At 39.4% G+C, this 23,137-nt stretch overlaps 1 protein-coding gene across 1 annotated transcript in view; it reads right to left on the reverse strand.

The window, feature by feature from the left end:
- KAT2B (lysine acetyltransferase 2B) overlaps positions 1 to 23,137 on the reverse strand; it is a gene marked incomplete at both ends in the record, with an annotated part of 46,551 nt that overhangs the window by 18,508 nt on the left and 4,906 nt on the right. The window contains 9 exons of the mRNA XM_081996983.1: positions 1,147 to 1,355; positions 2,752 to 2,888; positions 5,235 to 5,360; positions 7,028 to 7,134; positions 9,136 to 9,327; positions 11,591 to 11,772; positions 13,540 to 13,629; positions 14,136 to 14,281; positions 18,937 to 19,063. Of these exons, the coding sequence (XP_081853109.1) occupies positions 1,147 to 1,355; positions 2,752 to 2,888; positions 5,235 to 5,360; positions 7,028 to 7,134; positions 9,136 to 9,327; positions 11,591 to 11,772; positions 13,540 to 13,629; positions 14,136 to 14,281; positions 18,937 to 19,063 (1,316 nt within the window). The remainder of the gene's footprint in view (positions 1 to 1,146; positions 1,356 to 2,751; positions 2,889 to 5,234; positions 5,361 to 7,027; positions 7,135 to 9,135; positions 9,328 to 11,590; positions 11,773 to 13,539; positions 13,630 to 14,135; positions 14,282 to 18,936; positions 19,064 to 23,137) is intronic.

The following is a 23,137-nucleotide window of genomic DNA, read 5'->3' on the forward strand; positions in this document are numbered from 1 at the left end:
AGAAGAGTTAGAACACATGAGAGCAACAGCTCTACAGACACCCAGGTCAGTGAAGAAAGAGGGAGGAGGTGCTCCAAGTGCCGGACAGAGATTCCCCTGCAGACCATGGTGAAGACCACGGTGAGGCAGGCTGTCCCCCTGCAGCCCATGGAGCTCCACGCTGGAGCAGATCTCCACCTGCAGCCCAGGGAGGATCCCACACCAGAGAGGTGGACATGCCCGTAGGAGGCTGTGAACCCATGGGAAGCCCATGCTGGAGCAGGCTCCTGGCAGGACCCATGGAGAGAGGAGCCCACGCTGGAGCAGGGTTGCTGGCAGGACTTGTGACCCCATGGGGGACCCAGGCTGGAGCAGTCTGTTCCTGAAGGATGGCACCCCATGCAAGGCACCCAAGCTGGAGCAGCTCGTGAAGAACTGCAGCCTGTGGGAAGGACTCACGTTGGAGAAGTTCATGGAGAACTGTCTCCCGTGGGAGGGACCCCACGCTGGAGCAGGGGCAGAGTGTGAGGAGTCCTCCTCCCTGAGGAGGAAGGAGCGGCAGAGACGTGTGATGACCTGACCACAACCCCCATTCCCTGTCCCCCTGTGCTGCTTGGGGGGAGGAGGTAAAGAAAATTGGGAGTGAAGTTGCGCGTGGGAAGAAGAAGAGCAGGGGGGAGGAAGGTGTTTTAAGATTTGGTTTTTACTTTCTCATTATCCTACTCTGATTTGATTGGTAATAAATTAATTCTTCCCCAAGTCGAGTCTGTTTTGCCTGTGACGGTAACTGGTGAGTGATCTCTCCCTGCCTTATCTCGACCCATGAGACTTTTGTTATATTTTCTCTCCCCTGACCAGCTGAGGAGGAGAAGTGATTGAGCTGAGGAGGAGGAGGATTGATGGGCACCTGGCATTCAGCCAGGGTCAACCCACCACAGTCCCACAACAAGAAGCCACTTGTCATTAATGCAGCCACCAAGATAGTATGTGGGTACAATCCAATTAAACTGGCCAGGAGTTATGAGGGCTTGAAAAGATGGGAAAAGGGTAGCACAGGCAGAGCTGCCCTCCATGACACCTCAGCTGGCCCCTTCCTACACCACGGCCTGCAATCAGCACCAGGCTGTCTCCATCTCACCCACCAAATCCCTTTTCAGCCCTACTCACGGATCAAAGACCAAGCGTGTGATGTACTCCTTTGGCATTCGAGGCAGCTGATGGGAGAACACATTCTGCAAACCAACCAGCCACATCATGATCTTCTTGTTGGGCTTCTGGTTCAGGGAGTTGCCAACTACATGGAACTCAATCACCCCCCTGCGCTCCTCCAGCCTCGCCGCCTCGTCCCGGGCTGAGTGCGCTGAGAGGAAGTTGGTCTGTACCGTACAAAAGAGGAACAAAATCACATTTTGGAGATTTCACAGCCTCCAACGAAACAGCCTTAACAAACAAACGAAACCACCTCTTTATTCCAAGTTATCTTTTTATAAAAATAAGAGCTGCCAATTACTACCTTTTTTCAGCAGGGATGACACCTTCAAATAAGCTGGACATAGTTTACACTACAGTGTAAAAGGCTTATTCAAACTTGTTTTGGTAAAGATTAGGTAGTAACAGTGATGGTTATGACTCAACAAGTTCCAAAATCTCTTGAGGGACAGCATTCATCCAGTTGAAGCCTATGCCACTAAGTCTTCATATTTTCTTCAGTCTAGCCATCTCGGCAAAAGTGGTCGATTTGCCTACGCATACGGCAAATCACGTATTTTAATGGTAGCACAGGCGAAGTCATATTTTTTCATTTTAATAGTGCTTTCCACTATCTACGACACTATCGTAAGAGCCTAAAAAGAATATTTTAATTCCTACTGATTTTACTGTTACATATCTAGCAATTGCATCCATATATTTGAAGGGAGATGAAATTAATACAGACAATTTATTTAACTTTTTTTTCCAAGATCATTTTACAATGCCAAAACATCTCTGCATGCACATACTGTTTACTCTTTAAAGCAAGTTTGCCTGCCAGGTTTCTAGTCACTGCCAGCCCCAACAGCCAGACTGGCACAGCATTCATAATATGCAGAACCATCAGTCACAGTATATAGTTTGAGTAAGAAATGTAGGTGGTTCCAAATTGTCAGCAGTCTCTAGCTAAACTTTGGCAAACAAGAGCTGCCGGCAAAACATAGCCTGGCGAAGGGAACAGAAGGAGGAAAAGTCAGGGGGGAAAAAAAAAAAGCATGCAATTCTCTACATGGCACAATTCTGCAATTCTGTTTGTTTCTCTTCCAGCAGAAAAAAAGAGCAACTCTGGAAGACAGAGCAAATAACTATTTAGATCAGCCCTTCTGCACTAGACAGAGGTTTTAACTTTGGATCTTTCATTCTGCTGCAATATTTGAACCCCATTTACCTTGTCTTATGAGCTACATCTATGATTAACAATAAAGAGCGTACTCTGAAACTGTTCTGTAACAAAAGTACCTTGCAAAATAACCTGGGTTCTACTTCTTTACTATCACTAGTTTCCAAGTCTCTTTGCAAACGGTACACAATGCATTAAAAAATTCATAGGACTATTCTCATGTTAATGATGTATTTTATCAATATTATTTGCTTACTTAATCATACTCTTTGAAAGTCTCTATTTTTCTTCCTGACAGCATGGTAAGTTTTGTGCACTCTTGGCTTATCATACTCTATCCATGTGGAACATTTATTGAAAACAGACCATCTGCAAACAGACCAGGTCTATATATTTCTCACCTCTGGCCCAAGCATTGCTGCAGGATCTGTAATTGTTGACATTACTTCATTGATTAACTCAATAGGAATATCTCCTACAACCCTTGGTCTTTTTGAATCCTCCAGAGAATAGGGTTCATTATTTTTTCTCTTTTCCCCTATAAAACAAAACCAGAATAAATTAGAACAACTAAACTGTCACAGACTAGCACTGTGAAGTCTAGCACTTCCGTTATATTCTTTAATTTGTATGCCAAGTTTGGGGATTTTTTTTTTTAATCCCTATAGAAAGGAAGAAAGAGGGAAAAAAGGCAATATGAACAATGCTTATCACCACTGCAATTTTGGTTTTGCACTGGGCTATTAGCATGAAGCAGGATGAATATACCTCTCCTTCTCCTATACCTCTGTAAATTCAGAGTGAAACTATTTGCTTTTCCTTTTGCTTCAGCATCTTCTGCAGGTATCCTCTGCTGCGGTCTCCGAAAGTCAGTGCTCAATACACAAATTGTAGTGCATATCTTTGGATGACATTAAATCCCATTTTGGGATTCACTGGAATTATGTATCCATTATAGATTTATTTCATCCTTTTTGTAAACCAAGCAGCATGTATGGTCTGACAAATGACACGTTTTGACTAAATAAAAATCCATATAAAGTTTCCAAATCAAAATATACATTAATTAACTGCCCTACTAACTGCAGACCTACATGTAATATAGCAAAAGCAACTAGTTAAACAAATTCATGAAAGAAAACTCCACTAAGGACCAGTGGGTACAGTAACACTGATAGAGCCAGCTGCTAGCTCAGGATTTATCTAAGCAGCAAAGTGCCAAATACCAGGAAAGCACACAAACAGGAATATCACTCCATAGTTACCCTGTTCCTGTCTTTCCCTAAGACAATGCTACTGGTCATTGTCAGAGCCAAGATGCAGAATTTTGCCTCTGTGATCAGCACTTAGCAGTGAGATAAGTTGGTTTGGTTGGTGGTTTTTTTACAAAATATTTTTTTACAAAATCCACAATAGCTTTAAGATGTTCTGAAACAACCAGGTAGTTTCAGGCCCACTATTTTACACATATGGTACAGACTGTTTTTCCACAGCGACAGTGCTTTACATCTACGAGGATCAAACTGTTCATTTCTCTTTTCAGACTTTCAAGCAGTACAATTATTTTCTTAACAACAGAATTTTATTGTTAACCTCCCTTCATTGTGGAAACAGTTTATTCCTATTCTTTATTTCTTATTTTTATAGTTATTCATATTTAAATGGACCTTCCTTCTTATTTCCCAAGGGATTAATTCCTTGTTTTAAAACAGAATTTTTTGAAGCAATTTGTCAAAAGCTTTCTGGAAATCCAGGTACACAAAAACTTTTCCAAATGCTCACCACTTCCTTCACAGATATGTACAATTCATGAGTTCTAGAAAAGGCATGCCGAATTTCCATATCACATTACTCACACATTTATTCATTCCATTCTTACTCAGTTTATTATTTTTCCTTTTAGTTGTCTGAAATAGGAGAGTTACAACTGACAGTTTTCTGAATTCTCTTAGAACCCCTTTAAAAACTAGTTGTGCATCTGTGTCTTCTGTAGTGCTTAGGTTGTGCAGCTGAGGGCTGCATTCCAGTGACAGCTCAGCTGCACAACTTAATAATTAATTTGTCAATTCCATATTTCTTGTCATAGTCTCAAAAAATACAATTCTTCTAGTGACTACTTACTATTCATTTTGCTGATCTGTAATAAAAAAAAAAATCTTCTACCTATTCCCACTTTTAAAACCATTTCCCAACTTGTGACTCAAAGAAAGCTGCACTTTAGGAACCACCGTAAGTTCCTCTGTAGTGAACATCAAGGCTACGAATCCATTTAGCTTTTTCTACTTCCTTGAGAACTTACTTTACATAAGCTCGTGATCATCTCTCTGACCTACAAACTCTCTTGATGGGGTCATTAATCCTGAGGTGTTTGAAAAAGGATTTATTAGGAAAATTTATGCATTCAACAACTTTTTTCCAAAAAGAACTTTTTTTTTTAACCTGACCTCATTTGGGTTTTAAATTTAACCTGGTTGGTGTGTTTGTGCTTTTCTTTATTGCTCAAATGTATGCAATTTCAGTACCTTGAAAGATTAAAAAAAAAAATGCAATGGTCACTTCTACTCTGTCTTTATTTAAACAAAACCTTTTTTCATGGCCCATAATACATGTACTCCAAGTAAAGTGTTTTTCAACAATCCCTGACATCAGCAGAACTTTCCCCATTTTAATTGAATTTAAACAAACCTTTTTTTTTTTTTCCCCAAATACAGTTGCCATTTCTGCTAGTTAAACATTACCATAGTAGAGAAAAAGTATGTGTGTGCATGTCTTTTAGCAAAAACACCTCAAGGTCGCTATTGCAGAGTGAAGGCAACGGTCACCATATACTGCGACTACTGATAACATCAAGAGAAGCCCAAAAGCAAGTCTCCCCCTTCATTACCTAGGTTTGGGTCAAGGGCAGAAGAAACTTTGCAAGCAGGACTCATATTCCCACTGTTGGGCTGCTCCAGAGATGAAGGACTTGCACTGTATGAAACAGATCTTGCAACAGGAGGAGGATTGATAACTGCAATGGCATTAAAGTCAAACACAAAAAAAATCAGGACATGGAACCCATTATAGTGCTGACTGAAGAACTTCACAAGGAGGGACCCAACTTCACACCCACCACCTGCCAAGTAACAGCTAATGTTGTGCAACAGAGCAATGCCACCAGTTCACAAGCAGAGACATTAGAGCTTTATCTCAACATATTTTTCTAAACTTCTACCTAACGAGGGACTGTATTACTGCTGGATGACAGAGTTAGTTTTACTTCACTGCAAATATCAGGCTTTATTATTCTGCAGTGCTGAGCACAAGCTATGAAAACAAACTTCCTTCACATACCTGCCAAGCCTGCTGGAGTTAAGCCTCATGAAAAGGCTTTTTGTAAGGGTCTATTGAAAAGTAAAATCTCATCATTCAGCTTCAGCTGTCCACTTTAATAGTGTTCAAAGACTGGTTGGACAAATCAAACTCAATAAAGGGAGAAGTTGTTACACCAGTTAAGAGGATGAAACTATTATTTTAAAAAGCCACAGACTAACATCTCTCTCTAATTTTTTTTTTTTTTTAAAACATTCATCCCAAATCATCCAGTTTTCTTTTATGTCAGGACTTCTGGCAGACAGGTGGGGAGTTGAGGTGACAGCTCATAGTCTGGACACCTGCAGTCTTTCTCTCTGCATGCCTTTATGCTGGTGTCATCACTAGCAACAACTCTTTTGTGCCATATTCCTGCCAATAATCCAGTGCATAAGAGGTGCACATTAAAATGAAGCACTGAAAAAATGTATATGATAGAATGAATTCTGAGAGCAACAGGATTTTAGAGTTGTAAGGAACTTGTGCCTAAGGCATAATTCACCAGTTCATGATGCAGACCAGGAATTTCTCACAAAAGAAGCCTGTAACTGTCACAGTGGAATTTCCCTACTACTCTAGGAAATTCACTATCAGATAAAGTGCTGACAAGATGGTTTTGTCAACTGATAATCAATAATTGTTTCCAAATAGTGAATTGTTACAAAATATTGGATTAAATACCTCTAATCTTCCTAAAATACTGAAAATTTAAGTCAATCCCTGAGCTGCATGAATGGATTTTAAATATTTTTGAGCATATAGGAAGAGGCGAAGGGGAAAGTGAAAGAAAACAGCCATTAATGTCTCCCCACAATTTTAGGGATGACTTACTAGTACCCTAACTGAGGAAAAGTGAATAAAGCTGCAGAATAGCCAATGAGGCATATGAATAAGAAACAAAGCAAGGAAAAGCTATACAAAAAGAAGAAAATCAAAGGCATGTGTGCAAAGGCAATGGGACATCTGATGTGGAAGGTCCCTACTTCCCGCTGCTAGGGAGTCAGAGGACTGACCATTCCCACCTGCCCACATTGAGTGCACTGTGCCAGTTGAATACTCAGGTGACTTCCCTCAGCAGCCAGCCTGCTCCACTGGCACCTTCAGTTAGCTGGATTTCATCGTCAAAATGTGATCTTTATATGAGGAAGCACCAGAGTGTCAGAGACCTGTGCTTACTCAAAGGACCAATTTTGGTACAGCCTGCTATTTATAAAGCCGCATCTCCAAGTCTCCTTAGAATTAGATGAATTCCCTACAATTCATCACTTGTATAGGTTTATCTTTATATTCAGGTGCTCCCCTAGCCCATTACTAAATGCAAATTACCTGTCTGGATACCCAGCTGGCCAGTTCGGGAACTAGACACCATGAAATCCTGATCCCAAATGGGAGAATTCTGGCTGTACACTTCTTCTTCCAGCATCGACAGAAACCTAGGCACAAAACCAGGTGAAATATTAACTTAATAGGATCATTCAAAACAGGTTCTTTTTCAGAATAAAGCATTTGCAACTTTAAAAATTTTAAAATATTTATTGATTCAGTAGAAAAATGCTGTTGTCCAATTCCTTAAAAAAAAAAAAAAGGACACACACAAAATCACAGGCCACACTGGACATTAAGTATCTTAATTCAGTAGAGTGCTTTCACCTATGAAAATTTATCTTTGATTATAAGCAATATTTATGTAATTTGCAAATGCAGAAAGAAACAGTTACAAACTACTTTTACAGAACAAAATGGTGCACTAATAAGAAAGCTATGAGTTCATGCATGCCAAGGTACTCATGTTATACAATGACAACGAAATACATTTATTTTGATAAACCAGTGTTTTGCAGATGCACTTGCTTTCTTGACTCTTACAGATTTATAAAATCCCAGTGTTAGTTATTAAGAATGCTCTTAGAAAGATATTTTCATTCCCTTAAGTGTGCTGCTGTAACATTTAATTGCACGTTTGTGCTTGCGTAACAGTATTTTTAATCTTACTTTGGTACACTTACAGAAACAGTGTGATTTTGAACCTCTCTTAGTGTTGTTATATGTCAGAGAAATTCCACAGATCAGACTATCCAGCACACCTGCCTTTGCAGGGCTAATACATCAGTTCCCTCTCAGAAGCAAGGTAGCTGCTTATCCTATGTTGCACAAACGGAGTTTTCAGACCAGGAGTTGACGTGGCACATTTTTACTCTCTATAATCACCTATATGTATAGAAACTGTCCAGCTGAAACCAACAGGACTGTTGAGTAAGACTTTCTTGAAGAGGATAAGGATTTTCAGGATCAAGTCCTACTCTTGTATTTTATATGTAGGACATTGATACCTAAGCACTGCAACGTGTGGTGTTTCCCGCTATGTATACAGCTGGTAATAGCTCAAAAAATTTGTCATAGCAATTTGGCCATCTGTGATGGAGCAGAAGCACAAATTAAACAGTCTATCCCAGAGACGGTTTATATTTTTCAAAGTGGTAACAGGCACTATTAGTAACAGTAGGAGCAACAAATCCTGGACCTACCCAGCTTCAGAAAGCTCATGTTTTTCATTCCCCCTGAGCACTAACCCACTCTAGCCCCAGACAACAGCTTGCACAGCACCAGTGCCACCAGCTCTCCTGTAGGTTCAGTTCCTTTGTTTCTAGGAGGGACAGATTGTTAAAATATGGGCTAGAGAGCCAAGCCACCCTCACAAAATAAGGGTATTTTTCCAGTGATACGCTATTCTAACAGGAATCATACAATAAATTACCCAGCCACCACCACCTTCCTTAACCACCAGTAAAATGTTTGAAATTAAGGACTGTCAAAGTTGAGCATGTTTCAAGACAAGTCATTCTCCCACATACCCCAATACGTAATTACTGTTGTTTAGTTGTGAGAGACTGTCATCAATATTCCAGTACTGAAACAGGTAGCCAATAAGAAATTCATGCGTTTAGGATCCACTGATGCAGCTTTAAACTAACCACTTCAAATGAACACATCTCTTCTGGGGGTGGGAGGACTACTTTGTTCCCTATTACAATGTTGAGTTAAACTGAAATTCTTAGGTGTATATAAACTCCAGTACAATGCTCCCTTTTTTACTGCTCCATCACAAATGCAGAAGCGAGCACGTTTTTGGAGATCTGGACCTATGTTGCTTCCAAGGACTATAGAAAAAGAAAGTAAGTGACCAACAATACCTGCTAATAGGCAATAAGCACAATCCCCCAGCAAGATGAATAATCCTTTTTATAAAGTAAAGCTCTAGGACAAAGCAAAACAAGTGGTTGTGTAGTTCAAGCTATGGCAGAAAAGAAAGCTGCAGGATCTACTTGTTACTGAAAAAAAGGAGAAATGGTTTTAAGCTGCAGGTAATTTTTCCATTTCAATGCCAAAGTTGCACACTGGTTAACCTTGAATGCAGGCACATTGCGACTCCTTACTTGGGAAAATGGGTGAGGATTAGTGTTCGTTTCTCTTGAGGAAGCTTGTCTTTTTCTTGCCTGGCCTGCTCCAGCAGCTGCCGCCTCATTACAGTAAAAACAGAGCGAAGCAATGTCCTACCAAAAACCTGGGTCGTTTCATACCGAGGTAGACTGTCACAGAACTGAGGGACATTGCAATAACAAAGCCACCTGTAAAGGGGAAAAAAGCCAGATAATTATCACCATCTAATATATGAATTAATGCAATAAAACCACTACCCACATTGTTTATAACGCAGATGAGGGCTATATGACCGTATAAATCAGTACCACATCAAGTCTGGACAGAGTTAAGCAGCATCTATATTGCCCAGTTTTTAAAAGCAATGACAGCCAAGTACTTTTAAGTCTCCGTATATTCTTCTTCTCTGCAGTCTAGTTTCCACAAAGTGCTCTTGTTCCAGACAGTAATCATAGATCACATAAAATTCCTGTTGATGTCAAGGATTCTCTCCGCAGCTCATTCATTCAGCCTCTCACATCTCCTGCCTGCAACTCCAAACACCCTGAGCCTGGCCCATTTTCCCCTCTTTAAACTTCTGCATTTTCCCACAGAGAGGTGAAAGGGCAACCCTTCTAACTATCTCCACCCCAGTCTGACAGGACTCCCACCCTGCTCTCCCACCAGCTGGCTTCTTCCCATTACACCCTGACACGACACTCCTACATTTACCAGTAACTCCCTCTGTAATGAGTTTAGTACATATGGAAATATAGCATGTCGTGTTACTCTTCTTGGAAAAGGTATCATGGTACTGAAAGGGTAGATCAGGAGTACATTGACTATGTAGGTCACGATATCTGTTAATTTTATAAACAAGATTTCAGTATCTGCATGAAATTGAACAGTCAATGGTATCTGCAGCTTTACAGAATCAGACCACAACCATTATGAAAGCTCCAACAATTAAAAAAAAAAGTTAACAACTGGATGCAAACAGACTGCTGGATCCTGCACTGGTTTTCTCCCAGAAAGACCCGAAGTACAGCCAGTCTCAAACGCTCTCCCAAACTTTCATGCCTTAATCTTTGCAAAACACAGGAGTTGCAAAAGAGTTGTCAGATACAGATATTCACGGACCTCTACTCCCTGTTCGTGGCTGATAAAGCACACCTCTCGACATAAGGATGCGTGTGAAACACTGATAGAGTTTCACTCAAATCATCAGGTCTTCAAATGAAGTTGGTGACCGCAAGAATTCACGAGGTGCACCCACGGCACACAGGGACTTCCTCAGCACCCCGAGCACTCCCTCCAACGCTGCGGGGGGGAGAAGCTCACGCTGAGGGGTTAGGCCAGACAGAAAGGGTCAACACTTTGGGTCGGCAGAAGCCTTAGGGACTGCAGGCAGGAAGGTTTGAGAAACAGCAAGTAACAAAAGGATTAACAATAAAAGTCACCACCCAGAGCCAATGCTAGCTATTGATTCCTAATAAAAGTTGACTCTAACCAACCCTGGCTATCTGACATCTTTATCAGAAACAAACGGACAGCAAAGACACACCAAACATGGTCTTAGGAGCCCCATGGATTATCAGTAACTGTCCTCTACGCCAGGTAGTTATTTCAGGTGACAGATCATCTGAGAGCATCCCAGTCGGACACCGATGCAGCACAGTCTGCTGTACCACCAGCCACAGTCTCAACTCACACCAGGATTTGCTGTTCTCCTTCACGGAGCTGTTTTTCAGAGGAAAGGCCACCAGAAAAGCAGGCAGAAGGCAGGGCTCATCCTCAGCCGGGAAAAGTGTCCCTGGCTGTTAACGGCACATTAACTGCTGCCTCTGTGCTAACTGAAAAAGGCTTTGCGCTATTGTTATGAGAGAAGAAAAATTAAAAGAGACTCAGCTTTTTATCCTAGCTCTCTTCCCCCAGTGACTACGTTATTCCTTTGAATTTTGACAATGTATTAAAAGGTCGTAAAAAGGACTATCATTTTAAGCAACCTAATATTATCTATTCACCATTTAGCATTGAAGCACTTACAAAATTACTTCATTTTTTCAAATCTTCCATGATTTGGTTTCAAATTGTGATGCTTTGCAATGCTTAATGTTACTTTTTTTTTTTTTTTAAGTTGAATAACAACTTGCCTGAATTTTTAGTATATGAAACAAGGATCTTACATATCTTAACAAGACCGAGAGCAACTCTGCAAACACAGGACATACAAAAACGTTGTTACGGATGTTCGCAACCTCTACTCCCTGTTCTTGGCTGACAAAGCACACCTCTCAAAACACAAGGATGCCTGTGAAACTCTGACATAGTCACTAAAATCACCAGATTTTCATATAAACTCCATGACTGCAAAAATTCACAAGGTCCACCGATGGTGTACAGGTACTGGTGTATTCCTGAAGCGTGTACATGCCGTATTTGTAAGCAAAACTTAAGCAAAAGCAGCATTACCTGGTATAATTCACTTTATACCCCGCAATATCATCATTGGGTGATCTTAGTCTTCGCTGAGAAGGTGTCTCCAGGTGCCAGTAGTTAATGCGGTTCAGAAACATTTTAGCCAGTTCCACTATCGTTTGCCTTTCCTTTGAGGGCAAGTGGCTAAATTTGTACTGCACAAAGTTATTGACACCCTTAAAACAGAAGAAAATTATGTTTAATTATTTAGCGATAATTCTTGTAGGAGTGTCCTTGAACATTCCTCACTCTATGTTTATTAACCCTGAACTCGCATTACATGGGAAAGAAAACAAATACTGGAGACCATGAACAATCCCTTGCTCAGCTACTCGTGGAGCCGCCACATGCTGGTTCCCCTATACACAGCAGCAGGTACCTCCAGCTGTTTTTATTCTATCCACCTCCAGCCACTGACTTAAAGGGAGAGAAGGAAAATTCTTTATTTTTCCTTGCTTCTCAAAGTAAAACAACTTTGTCAGGGAACGGAAAAAGATCCAGTAGGATTTCTTCTACATGCTTACATATGCACAATTTTGCTGATAACCATGCTGCATGATTTATCTCCTCTGTAAACCAAGTATCACCTATTAACCTCTCCAGCCACTTTTCAATAGTAGACATGGGCTTGCAGACTTCTAATTAAGTTTGAGTCTACACATCATATTATTTCTTCAAGAAGTGCCAGTATTTCACAAGTATGTCCCCTCATTGCACTTTGTATACTGCCCACTTTAAAAAACTACTGAAGATAGTTAAAAAGTGTGACTCAAAGTGCTGCAATTCATATATATATTGTAAATCAATTATAATACTGCTTGTGTTTATTATTGTTATGATTTCCTATAATTACCAAACAATTTTCTGTGATTGAGTCGCTGAACTGCTAAAAACAGAACTGAAAATATCAGTCTATTTTAAGGGAAAACGATTTCAAAATAAACTCTAAGAAGAGTTACCCTTTCATCTCTACACTTCACTTTCTTAAGCAAATTGAACAGGATGAAGAATGTAATAAAAATTGTATTGTACAAAACCTTTTTAATAGCATATTTTAAGGACAAGGACTAGGACTGTATGGAGATTACATACATTTATTCTTTGTTTATACTCAAACTAAAGAAGAACTTAAGGCAAAGACTTCCCAGACATTCAGCAATAAAGTGTTTTGATTTCCTAAATTATAAGAAGTAAGAGTTGCAAGGAAATAATTACTGCACCTAACAGTCTTCACATTTACAATATCCTGATTAACAACAGAGCATCCATTCATCCACTGATGGGAAAACATCGAGCTCCTGTTTCGGCGAGGTATGTGAGCCTCCGCACAGTCTCACTGGAGCTAATGGGCCCACTTGTGTGCCAAAAGCGCATTCTCAGGAGCTTGCTTAACCAAAACCTGAATTTGTCATATGTTCTTTATCTATTGAGAGTTACAAAAGCCTCAGTTATTCTTTGCTTTTTGTTGTACTCTTTGAAAGAGAAGGCTATGATCTCACTGAATTGGATTGTAACATTTTCATTGATTTATAGAAACCAAGTGTCATTTTAATATTGGATTTCAAAACTTCAACAGCATTTTTCATCACTTGAAACAAAGATAGATTAGAATTGCTACACATAAAAGTAGTATTTTAAGTTCATTCTCTAAACCCACAAAAAGTCAGTTTCATTAAAGCAATAAGATGAGTGATAAGAGAAGTGAAATAATGTAACTATTGTACCAACGAAGCAGCAGCAGAAGTCTCCTACAGTCCCCTACTTTGTCCTAAGTAATACAGAGAAACATCTGCAAACTGCCTAAAATGCCACGTTTTCAAAACCAGTGCCTACATTTACAAAAGAAAACCCAAACAACAACAAAAACGCAAACAAAACCCAACACCCACCACCACCAAATCAAAAAATCCCACACCAACCAAACCCACGTGTTGACCATTCACCTGTTCAATGCTAGGTTTCTCAAATGGGGGACTTTCCAAAGATCCTTCTACTACAGGTTTTCCCATCTGTAAAATGCACTTCCTCAAAAGCTGTTAAACATATACAAATTTTTTTCAATTAACATATTTGCATACATAGGGTCAACAGAAGTCACAGGTACACAACACACCGCAAGCGGTGCTGAAAATCTCCTGGCTATAAATATACTTGTTTAGTCATCTAAATTTATAGCTACTAAACTTCCCTGTGAATTCACCTTCTTTGAAATGCATATTAAGAGGCTTCTCTGAGCAAATGTAGGCAGCTAAGTTACCATTTATGTCAACTGACTTTTCCCGATGTGTAAGCGAAGAGGGTAAGGCTTGCCGGTTACCCAGTTTATAAATGGGACTCAGGGTCAGCTCCTGAATCATCTGGATGACTTTTGGAGTAAGATAAGGTACATTGCAAGCAGCACAACATCCAGCCCGTAGTTAGCCACTAAAGAAAAAAAGTCTCAATAGATAAAGTCAATACATGCATGAGGGGCAATGAAACTGGCTTACATGTTGAGAGAGTGAAAAACCTGAGAAGATACTACATGTGTTCAGCTTACTTTGAACAGGTAGAAATAAACTTGCTTGGTGTCCGCATCTTCTTCTTTGTGGACACAGGTGAACAGATATTCCACATCCAATACAATCCCCAGGAGCCTATTCATTTCTTCTTCGGACACGTTCTCCAGGTGAGACACATGAGTAGCTAAACGAAATAAAAATCCAAACCTGTAAAAAGCCTCCTCAGAGAACCGATAGCACAAATATTCCCTACAATACCTCAAACTTGGTCCTAATGGTAAAGGCACTGATCCTGTAATAACCCATTTAAACAGAACATCTTATCAGAGGTAACTGAAATATACGTCACATCTGAGCAATTTGTAAAGGTAGTCCAGGGGTGGTAATTCCCCACGGCAGAGGAACAACGGCTGGTTGGAATCAACAGTGTCTGTTAACACTTAAAACACACCACACAAGTCCTGTCTGTATTAATATGTTGCAATATGTAAGTACATATATTTTTGTCCAAGACCTATGCTTTTGAGACAAAGTTTCTTAGCTTAAGAAAATAAATCCATAATTCCCATAAATTAGGTACTCCAGTTGTTGATACAAGTAGCGCATTATTCCATGAAGATTTTTTTTTTTTAAAAAGCTCTGTAAATAGACGTTTTGTTTTAAACTGGACATTACTGGCTAAGTCTCATACTTTCATACCATGTAAAGCCAAGCTATGCTTAGTGCATGCTATATTAACAAAGCTTTTGCAGATTCTACATATTCATTTGTTCAGAAGTTTACAAAACAACACCTTTCAACGTAACATGATTTCCAAGCAACAAACTCCCTTTTATCATCTCCAAAGGTAAATACAGTTCCACTTTGTAATTTTCAAAAGCTTGAGGTTTGTACACATGAAGGGGGACATTCATTTCAAGCTAGTTTGAACAACGGGCCCCAGAAAGAGAGATGGCAGTTTAAAACAAATAGTCGATTCCCAGAAAAAAAAGACATTTGCATTACAAAAAGCAATGATCTTCGCTGACTCCAGGCCAATATACATGGTATGCATATCCTTTCCTCTGAAAGGACACGCAAATATCCTCTATAAGAAAAGGAAAATCTTTTAAAAGGTTGGGCATATTAGTGTTATATCTTTTAATAGCCTGCATCAATGTTTACTTCTTAGATAATTATTATACAATTTTAGATATGCCAATGTGGTTAGGACCAGTAAGAAATTCACAGCATAAATCTGATTCCTTAAGGGGAGAGGAACTGGGGAGAAATAACACTTAACTTGAAAACAATCATATTTATTGGCCACCCAGAAAAGATGGTTTGTTTTGGAAAGTTTGGTATGACACCTGCCAATTTAAATTCAATAAATTTGTGCAGCTTCAAGTAGAAAGGACATCATGGCTTATAACGTTCAAAAGATGCCAGCAATCATTTCCACTTAAATGAACATTTATAATATAGTCTCTTAAGTTCTGAGCATATGTGCAGAACTGAAAGGGGACAGTCATCATAGGCTTTCTTTAAGGACAAATATTCAGCATTCTGGGCAGAATAAAACTATTTCATTTCTGTCCTTGAGCCAGATATGAAGGTTTCATATTCCCAGCCGTCTGTTCTGATCTTGTAAAAGTAATAAATTCCTTCCTAGATGAGCATTGCATTAGAAATCGGTAACATACTAACGAAACCTCACACTCATCAAATGAATAAAACATCAACATTCTTATGAAGTCATTTCCACATAGTTTCCACAACAATACTGAAAGTTACTTTGCCTACTTACTGGCCATACTTAATCATTTTATTAAACTAGAGAATTGTTACCCATACAGTGAATCTAAAAGTAATACGAGCATATTACCAGCATGTACTTACTACTGGTTACCATTTACTATTGAGTCACCAACGTTTGTACACCAGCCCAACAAACTACCTTTCTTCAGACGTTCACAGCCCATTCCCAAATTCTTGTGGCCATTAGTAAACATTTTATTAAAACCAAAGCTTTAGTACACTAACATCACATACAGAGTTTCTCTTGACTAGAGTTACACAGTCCCACTCATCTGCATTGCCCGACTAGTACATCCTTCTTCAGCTGCTGTTGTGTTGGCAATAAATTTTAAAAAATAAGTCACAAGTATAGGTTGCTACAGCATACAGAAGACGACAGCAAGCAGAAAGAGTAAGGCCAATGCAATGATATGAAGACCTGAAAAATAGCAAGTTAATTATTTTCGTTGTGCAACTTCAAGAAGCAAGTATTTGAGTGTACGAATTAGGAGCAGTTGGAAAACAGACTAATGCAGAATGTGCCCACAGTCTACCTCAAAATCAGTGTGTACATAAAAACACTAGTAACGTATATAGGACAGGCAAACTAAGAAACACCCAAATACACTAAGTGAAAGTGCATAACAGGAACCGAAGACGGTACTGGAAAAAAAAAAAAGACTGAGTGTGTACGTAGTGTACTAACACATTAATTAACTAGTTTTAAAAGTGACTTAAGGCTGAAAATGTTTACCAACAGGAAAATGCACCCTGTAACACAGGAGAAATCAATTAAATAGAAAAGAGGAAAGAGCCTCTGCCTACATAAGACCTGGTCTTGAGGCTGGTGGAGAGTGCACCCAGTTCAGCACCCAATGCTGAATTCAACTCAATTCAATTCAACTCCCAGCACCCAATTCAGTCACCACTTCACAGTGTTATGGTAGTGATCAGATACAAATCCCAAATAAAAGAATTATTAATTAAAAAGCCAGTATAGAGCCAAGCTGTGGAGTTGAGCCACAAATAGAAGAATGCAAGTTGTAGGCAAGTAGACAGAATATAAGAGAAGAATACAAAAAAGAACAGAAATTGTAGGCAAGTAGACAGAAATAAGCTGAATAAGCTAATATGCACCACCAAACAGATTTATACACCAAAAACTGCACAGGCTTGAAGATCGAACCATACCCCCAAAAAGAGATGTCTCAACCAAGACTGATGCCTAGAATTACCTTTGAAAGAAAATAATCAATAAAAAAAGGCAAAAAACCCACCCAAACATCCTACATTTTACATCCAGTATGGCTTTAACCAGTAGAGGAATTTCTACATTTCTATTTCAGTGGCTCTCCAAGGAACAGAAAATGCAGTGCAGATGACAGCCTGAAGCCTGCACACCTTGTGGTCAGTCTCATTTTAAAGGCATTCAGCAGGAACACGCTAATTTAGAGGAGATGAATAGGAAAATTATTTTGGAAAACACCACTGAAAGATTTTTGCCAGTAGTACGAGGAAGCAGACAGCAACTCATTTCCGTTATTTCAAATGAAACATCCTCATTAGCTGCAGTCAGCAGAATAAGAAACTTTACCTTTTCTAAAAACAGCAATAAATAAAAATAATTTGTCCCATAAGGTACATTTCACAGGTACTGGTTTTACAGTACTGGTTTTCCCTAGTTCCCTAGCTAATGAGTGATTGAAGATTTTTTAGTAGACCAAAAACAGTCTCAGCCTTTAGAAGAGCTCATTTTTTCTACAAGATACATAGCATCCAAAAATTCTCCTGAAGAACAGGGAACTGACAGACACAACATCTTGTAAGATTTAAAAAAAAAAAAAAAAATTAAAAAAGTAAAAACCTCTTTCTTCAGAGGCCAGGAATGAAAGGGACAGGTAACACAAGCTACCCTAGCTGCATAATCAAAAGCAGCACAGAGAAGCCGCGTGACGAAAGGTTGAAACTAACTTGGCTAAGTGACCAAGCTTTCTGTGGTACTATGCATTTGTTACTCTTCTCCTGAAAGCAAAACCAGAGATTTAGGATATCAGGAAATCATGTATCTGCTGAAAAGCCCAGAAATAGATCAAATGTAATGAGATCATAAAAAGAAAAGCAAACAGAAATAGAAATAAATCCCAACTGAAAAAAAGAAGTATTCCACACAAAGTACAATATTATTTTCAAAAGTAAAAAAGTAAATCATCTATTGTCAAGGTTTTAGATTTCCTTTTTCTTATTTTACTGTCCTAAGTTTTGGACATCAACAAAAATTAAATAGCAACTGCTTCTTTTCAATTAGTTCTGAATTTTATTTTAGCTCAATTTTTATTCAGTATTTGCTAATGTATACAGAAAAAGTCATCAGCGTTTATTTTGGATAAGCACAAATTCTTAAAAAAAATAATACAGTGATTCACCACTCTTTTCCAGGCTGTGTGTGTAACAAATCATTAATTATTATTAGTCTGGAAAAACAAAAACAAAACAAAACACAGCAGGATTTAACAGTGGATTTTGAGCAGTTGCTTCCAAGATATGCAAGCTGTCTGCACAATAACTTTGGCAATGCCAAGATGTACAGTAAGTACCCCAGTATTGTTGTCTGTGACATGGAAAAGGCACAGTTCTTTTTGTAGGTCAGAGTACCTGCTTTAACAAGGTCCAAGAATATTTTATAGTTTTTTCCACAGTAAGAAAATGTAGTACAGCCTACAGGAGAGAGTCACTCACGTTGTACCTAAGGCAGCTGACAGATAAAACAATGTGAGGTTAATCCGTATGTTACACAAAGTCCTAAAATTGTTAAGGGTAGCTTAATAGCGTTTTTGCGTTTTAACAGCTTAAGATGTCTGGGTTGTTAGAAGTTGTACCTTAGTTCAATTTCTTCAAAACTCATTTTAGGATATTTCCAACGTATTTTAACCTAAGGTACTGACATTTAAGTCCAGTCGTACCGTAACCCCCATTTCTAGGTCTTGGCAGGGCATCTTGACTTCCATCTCGCAAGACGCTCCCAGGCGTCAGCCCCGCAACGGCAGGAGAAAGGCAAAGGCTTACCCAGCGCGTGGCCGCAGCTGCGACAGGGTTCAGCGAGGCTGGCGACCGCCTGCTGCAGCTCTGCCCGGGGGGGCGTGGGAGGCGGGTTGGGGTTCTTCCAGCCATTGCATTTACAGGATTCTTCAGCCTGAAATCAAAGCAAAGGGGTATTGATCAACAGCATAAAAAAACCCCAAACAACACAAAACAAAAAAAACAAACCTACAAAACAGGAACTTGCTGAAATGGCGTTATTTCAAAAGCAATAAAAAGTAACATTATTAAATACATGTTGGGTTTTTGGTTTGTTTCGATATTTTGGAGGGGATTTTTGGGGTGCTTAGTTGTTGTTGCTTTGGTTTTGGTCTTCTATCTACCACACAGCTAGACTTTGTTTTCTAGAAATAGTCAAAAATAGAACAGTACCCCAAAGAGAGATTAACGTGGTTCTAGTAAGCAAACTGTGCTCAGAAAAATATATATGCAAACTCTGGCCACTAACCTTTAGAGAAAGCCCTCACTGTAGCTCCTATATGGAAGAAGCATTCAAACATTAACTGGTATATCAACATGTCATGGTATATCATCCCACCTCCGAGACAGTTTTAATGATTTAAACACAAACAGGTTATAGAATCATAGAATCATTAAGGTTGGAAAAGACCTCGAATATCATCAAGTCCAACCATCAACCCAACACCACCATGCCCACTCAACCATGTCCCAAAGTGCAATTTCTACAGATTTTTTGATGGCGACTCCACCACTTCCCTGGGCAGCCTGTTCCAATGCTTGACCACTTTTTGAGTAAAGAAATTTTTCCTAGTATCCGATCTAAGCCTCCCCTGGCGCAACTTGAGGCCTTATCAGCTACACCAGCAACAAGGATTCAGGCAACTAAAAACAAGCCCATGACAACCCAAGCAGGGTTAACTAAATACTGAAATAAGCAAACAATAACTGCACTATTGGAAAAAGTCATCCAAAGCAAGGCTTGGCCACATCATCAAAAGTAACGGATGCCAAAGACAGTGACTCTACCCATGAAACCCACTGCTTAACCTGGAAAGTTTATTTACGCTCACTGACTGAGAAACACCACCAGTAGACTGCAGCTAAAAGGGGTGATCATGAAGGGAGAGGTTGTGACTTGGGTAATCAAGTTTCAAATAATTCAGAAGTTTGAAGTACCAATTCTAGTTATCCAAAGAACAGCTCTATAGGAGGGGATTTTCTTCTGCATATCCAAAAGATCTCAGTTATTTTGATGGTAAAGTAGTTCTAACATCATCCATACTCCTATTTGAATTAGAATAAAAGTGTGGTTTTTCTGCTGTTCAGAGATATCTGTGCACTGTAACAAGATACTCATGAATTTGTAGTGCCAAGACCTCAGTGAGGAAAGTATGCCAACTGCTGCATAATATTTGTGACTAAAACAACCTCAGTAGAAAAAATTGTGACATTAATATATCCAGCACTAATGTATCATTTTTCAAAACCAATTCTGAATATGTTTAATGCAATCTATTTCAGGAATCTATTTCATTTTCCTTTTATGTTTTCAAATCCCATCTTACCTAAGGAAGAAGCACCCAGGAGAAGCAGAAAGGATCAGAGCTTGACAGCTCCTAAAACTGACAGCATTGTAGATTGGTGGTAAATTGTTCTTCCATTCTAATTTCAATATTCAGCAACCAGAGCACCAAGAAAACCACTGCCTGCATTTTGCTGAGCACCACATTATGTTTTTACCATCTCTAAAGCTTAAGTCTTAACCCAGCTAGGCTCCTGGCCCCAGGTCCCATGGCCTCTGCCTGCACCTGGGGCGGTCTGGCAGGTACAAAGGGGTGTCAGTGGTATTTTCAGCAGCCGGAGCCACCAGGATGACTCAGAAATCCACCTTCAAATGCCCAGAAAAAAACACTTTCACATACTTCCCTTGGAAGGGGGACAACCTGCATTGCCTGAAGCTCCCGGCTCTCCCAACTCACTGCGTGGGTGCAGACTGCCTGCCACCCCATGTATTTATAATGTGGCATCAGGGAGGTTTCAGTATGAAATGGGGGGAAGACTGAAACATTTTTTTTATTTTTTTTAAGTCTCATAAAATGCAATCTGGAGTAGATTCATGGTGAATTTTATGTTATTTTTCTATCATGTTTTCTCTGAGTGATATGATTGGCAGAGAAGTGAAAAAGGCCTGATGTTATTTTACAGCAGAAACCAACTCTCACATTTTCACAGGCATTGAGCCAGCTTTTACTTTTGTTTGTTATCCAGACCCACAGGACCTCTTAAAAATTTAATGACTTGAAAGAGATCAGTGATTGAGTGACACCTGTGAACCAAGGACTGCCCTGGCACAGGGACTTCGGACATCTGTGAGATGCTGTGAAACCCCACTTGCAATGAGCATCTAGAGCTAGCCAAAACCGATGGCGAACAAGATAGCCACACTTGCTTCGTGGAGCGGGCAACGCTGCCATCAAAGTTTTTGCAGTCAAGACAAAACTTCTGGGCAGAAACTGTCACAGAAAAAAACTGTCAGAAAATGCGATTATTGCCAAAGAAAATTCAAGAGACACTCGTAAAGAAGTCCTCAAACAAAAATTGATTGAATATTATTTTCGGGACATAAAATTTGATCCTTCTCATGCAGCTGTCCAGACAAATGTTCAACCCTGTAAATTACTGACATAATATCATGCTTGTTATTAATTGCCTTAAATCATACCACAATAAAATATGTCCAAAAAAGCCAACCCTCAAACGAGACAGAAGCTTTTTGAGGATTTTTTTTTTCTCCAAGAGGAAGCAGTATTTCACAGAAGCTCACCACATAGTGTTTACTATCAAGCCTAAAAACTATAAACAGTGAGTAGCTACATAAACTTCAGTGTCACACAATAATTAACAGCAAAGATGCAAACACACAGATGTACGAATGGTGCTAACAGCTCAGTTAAACTGCCAAAAGTAAATATCAACCCACCCACAGAAGAATAAAAACAGTGTGTTCAGCGACAGATTTTTTTCTGCCCTCAGTAGTATTTCCTCGCCAGATCTTTTTAAAGCAGATGTTAATTTGTATTGTTCGATTTATTCCAGAGACCTTTCTCAGACAACTACGGGAGGCGGGGGTCGTTAGTCTCTCTATAAAACACCAGAATCACCAGAAATGTGCTGTTAACCGAGGAGAAACACAACTCGAGAAGGTCCTCTTTAAAACTAAGCTTTCATTGTAGATGTTGACAGTGCAAGTATTTTGCAGTGAATACGCAATGTGCATTCCTCAGTGGCTTACATTGCCAAGTTGTTTTAAGTCTTCCACAGCGTTTTGTTCATTCAATCCCTTCTTTGACGATCTTCAGCTTTTTCCTTTCTTTCTTCCCTTTTTTTTTTTTAACGTCACTCATCTGCTTTTCATTAGAAAATAAAGTATGGCTTCACCTCTGCAAAAAACTTAATTTAAGATCAAAACAGTTTTGAGGGGAGGAAGGGAAAGCAGCATTTGTGCTAGTACGTCCAGTCCTTGTAGCCTTGTTTTCTGGGACATCTGCAGAGCTGCGATAAAGCCAGTGGAGCAAGTTGGGGACTTCTGCCCTACTGAAGCCTGCAAAGCAATGACTGTCGTCTTTGCAAGCCCAGGGATCACAAACACTGCATCTTCATGGGCAGTTTTTAATAAAATTGGATGAGTGCAGTATAATAAAACACAACAATTGCACACTGTTGCCTGCCCACCCCAAAAAATCCAGTGCAGAAATTATGTACGTTTTGCACTGTACAATATAATTTCAAATTTTTTTTTTTTTGACCCCTTCCAACGTGGGAAATCAAACTGTCTGGTAGCTCTGGGCAGCGAAAACTGCAACTCTGGACAAACTAAAGTTACTGTTTTCTTTAAAATACTGAATATACTGATAGCAGGTCAAAAACGGACAGTGAAAAAATACAGCACATTTTAATACAAGTTGTTGGCATTTTTATTGAAAAAGGAAGCACCTGAAAGTCACAACATTGTACATCTTGGCCCCTTTCAAGTGGGTTTCAAGTGTCTAATTAATAATGAATAAATGAAGAATGTTACAGTAACTTATGAACTAAAACATTCCTCCCCTTTTCAGATAGTGAAATGACCATAGGAATCTGCAAACTTCAAGCTAACTTAGTTACAAAGTAAAAGACCCCAGCAGGCTTAAAATTGAGTTTCAAAACA

This window comes from Phaethon aethereus (assembly GCF_964289735.1).
Source record: "Phaethon aethereus genome assembly, chromosome: 2".
Lineage (NCBI taxonomy): Eukaryota > Metazoa > Chordata > Aves > Phaethontiformes > Phaethontidae > Phaethon > Phaethon aethereus.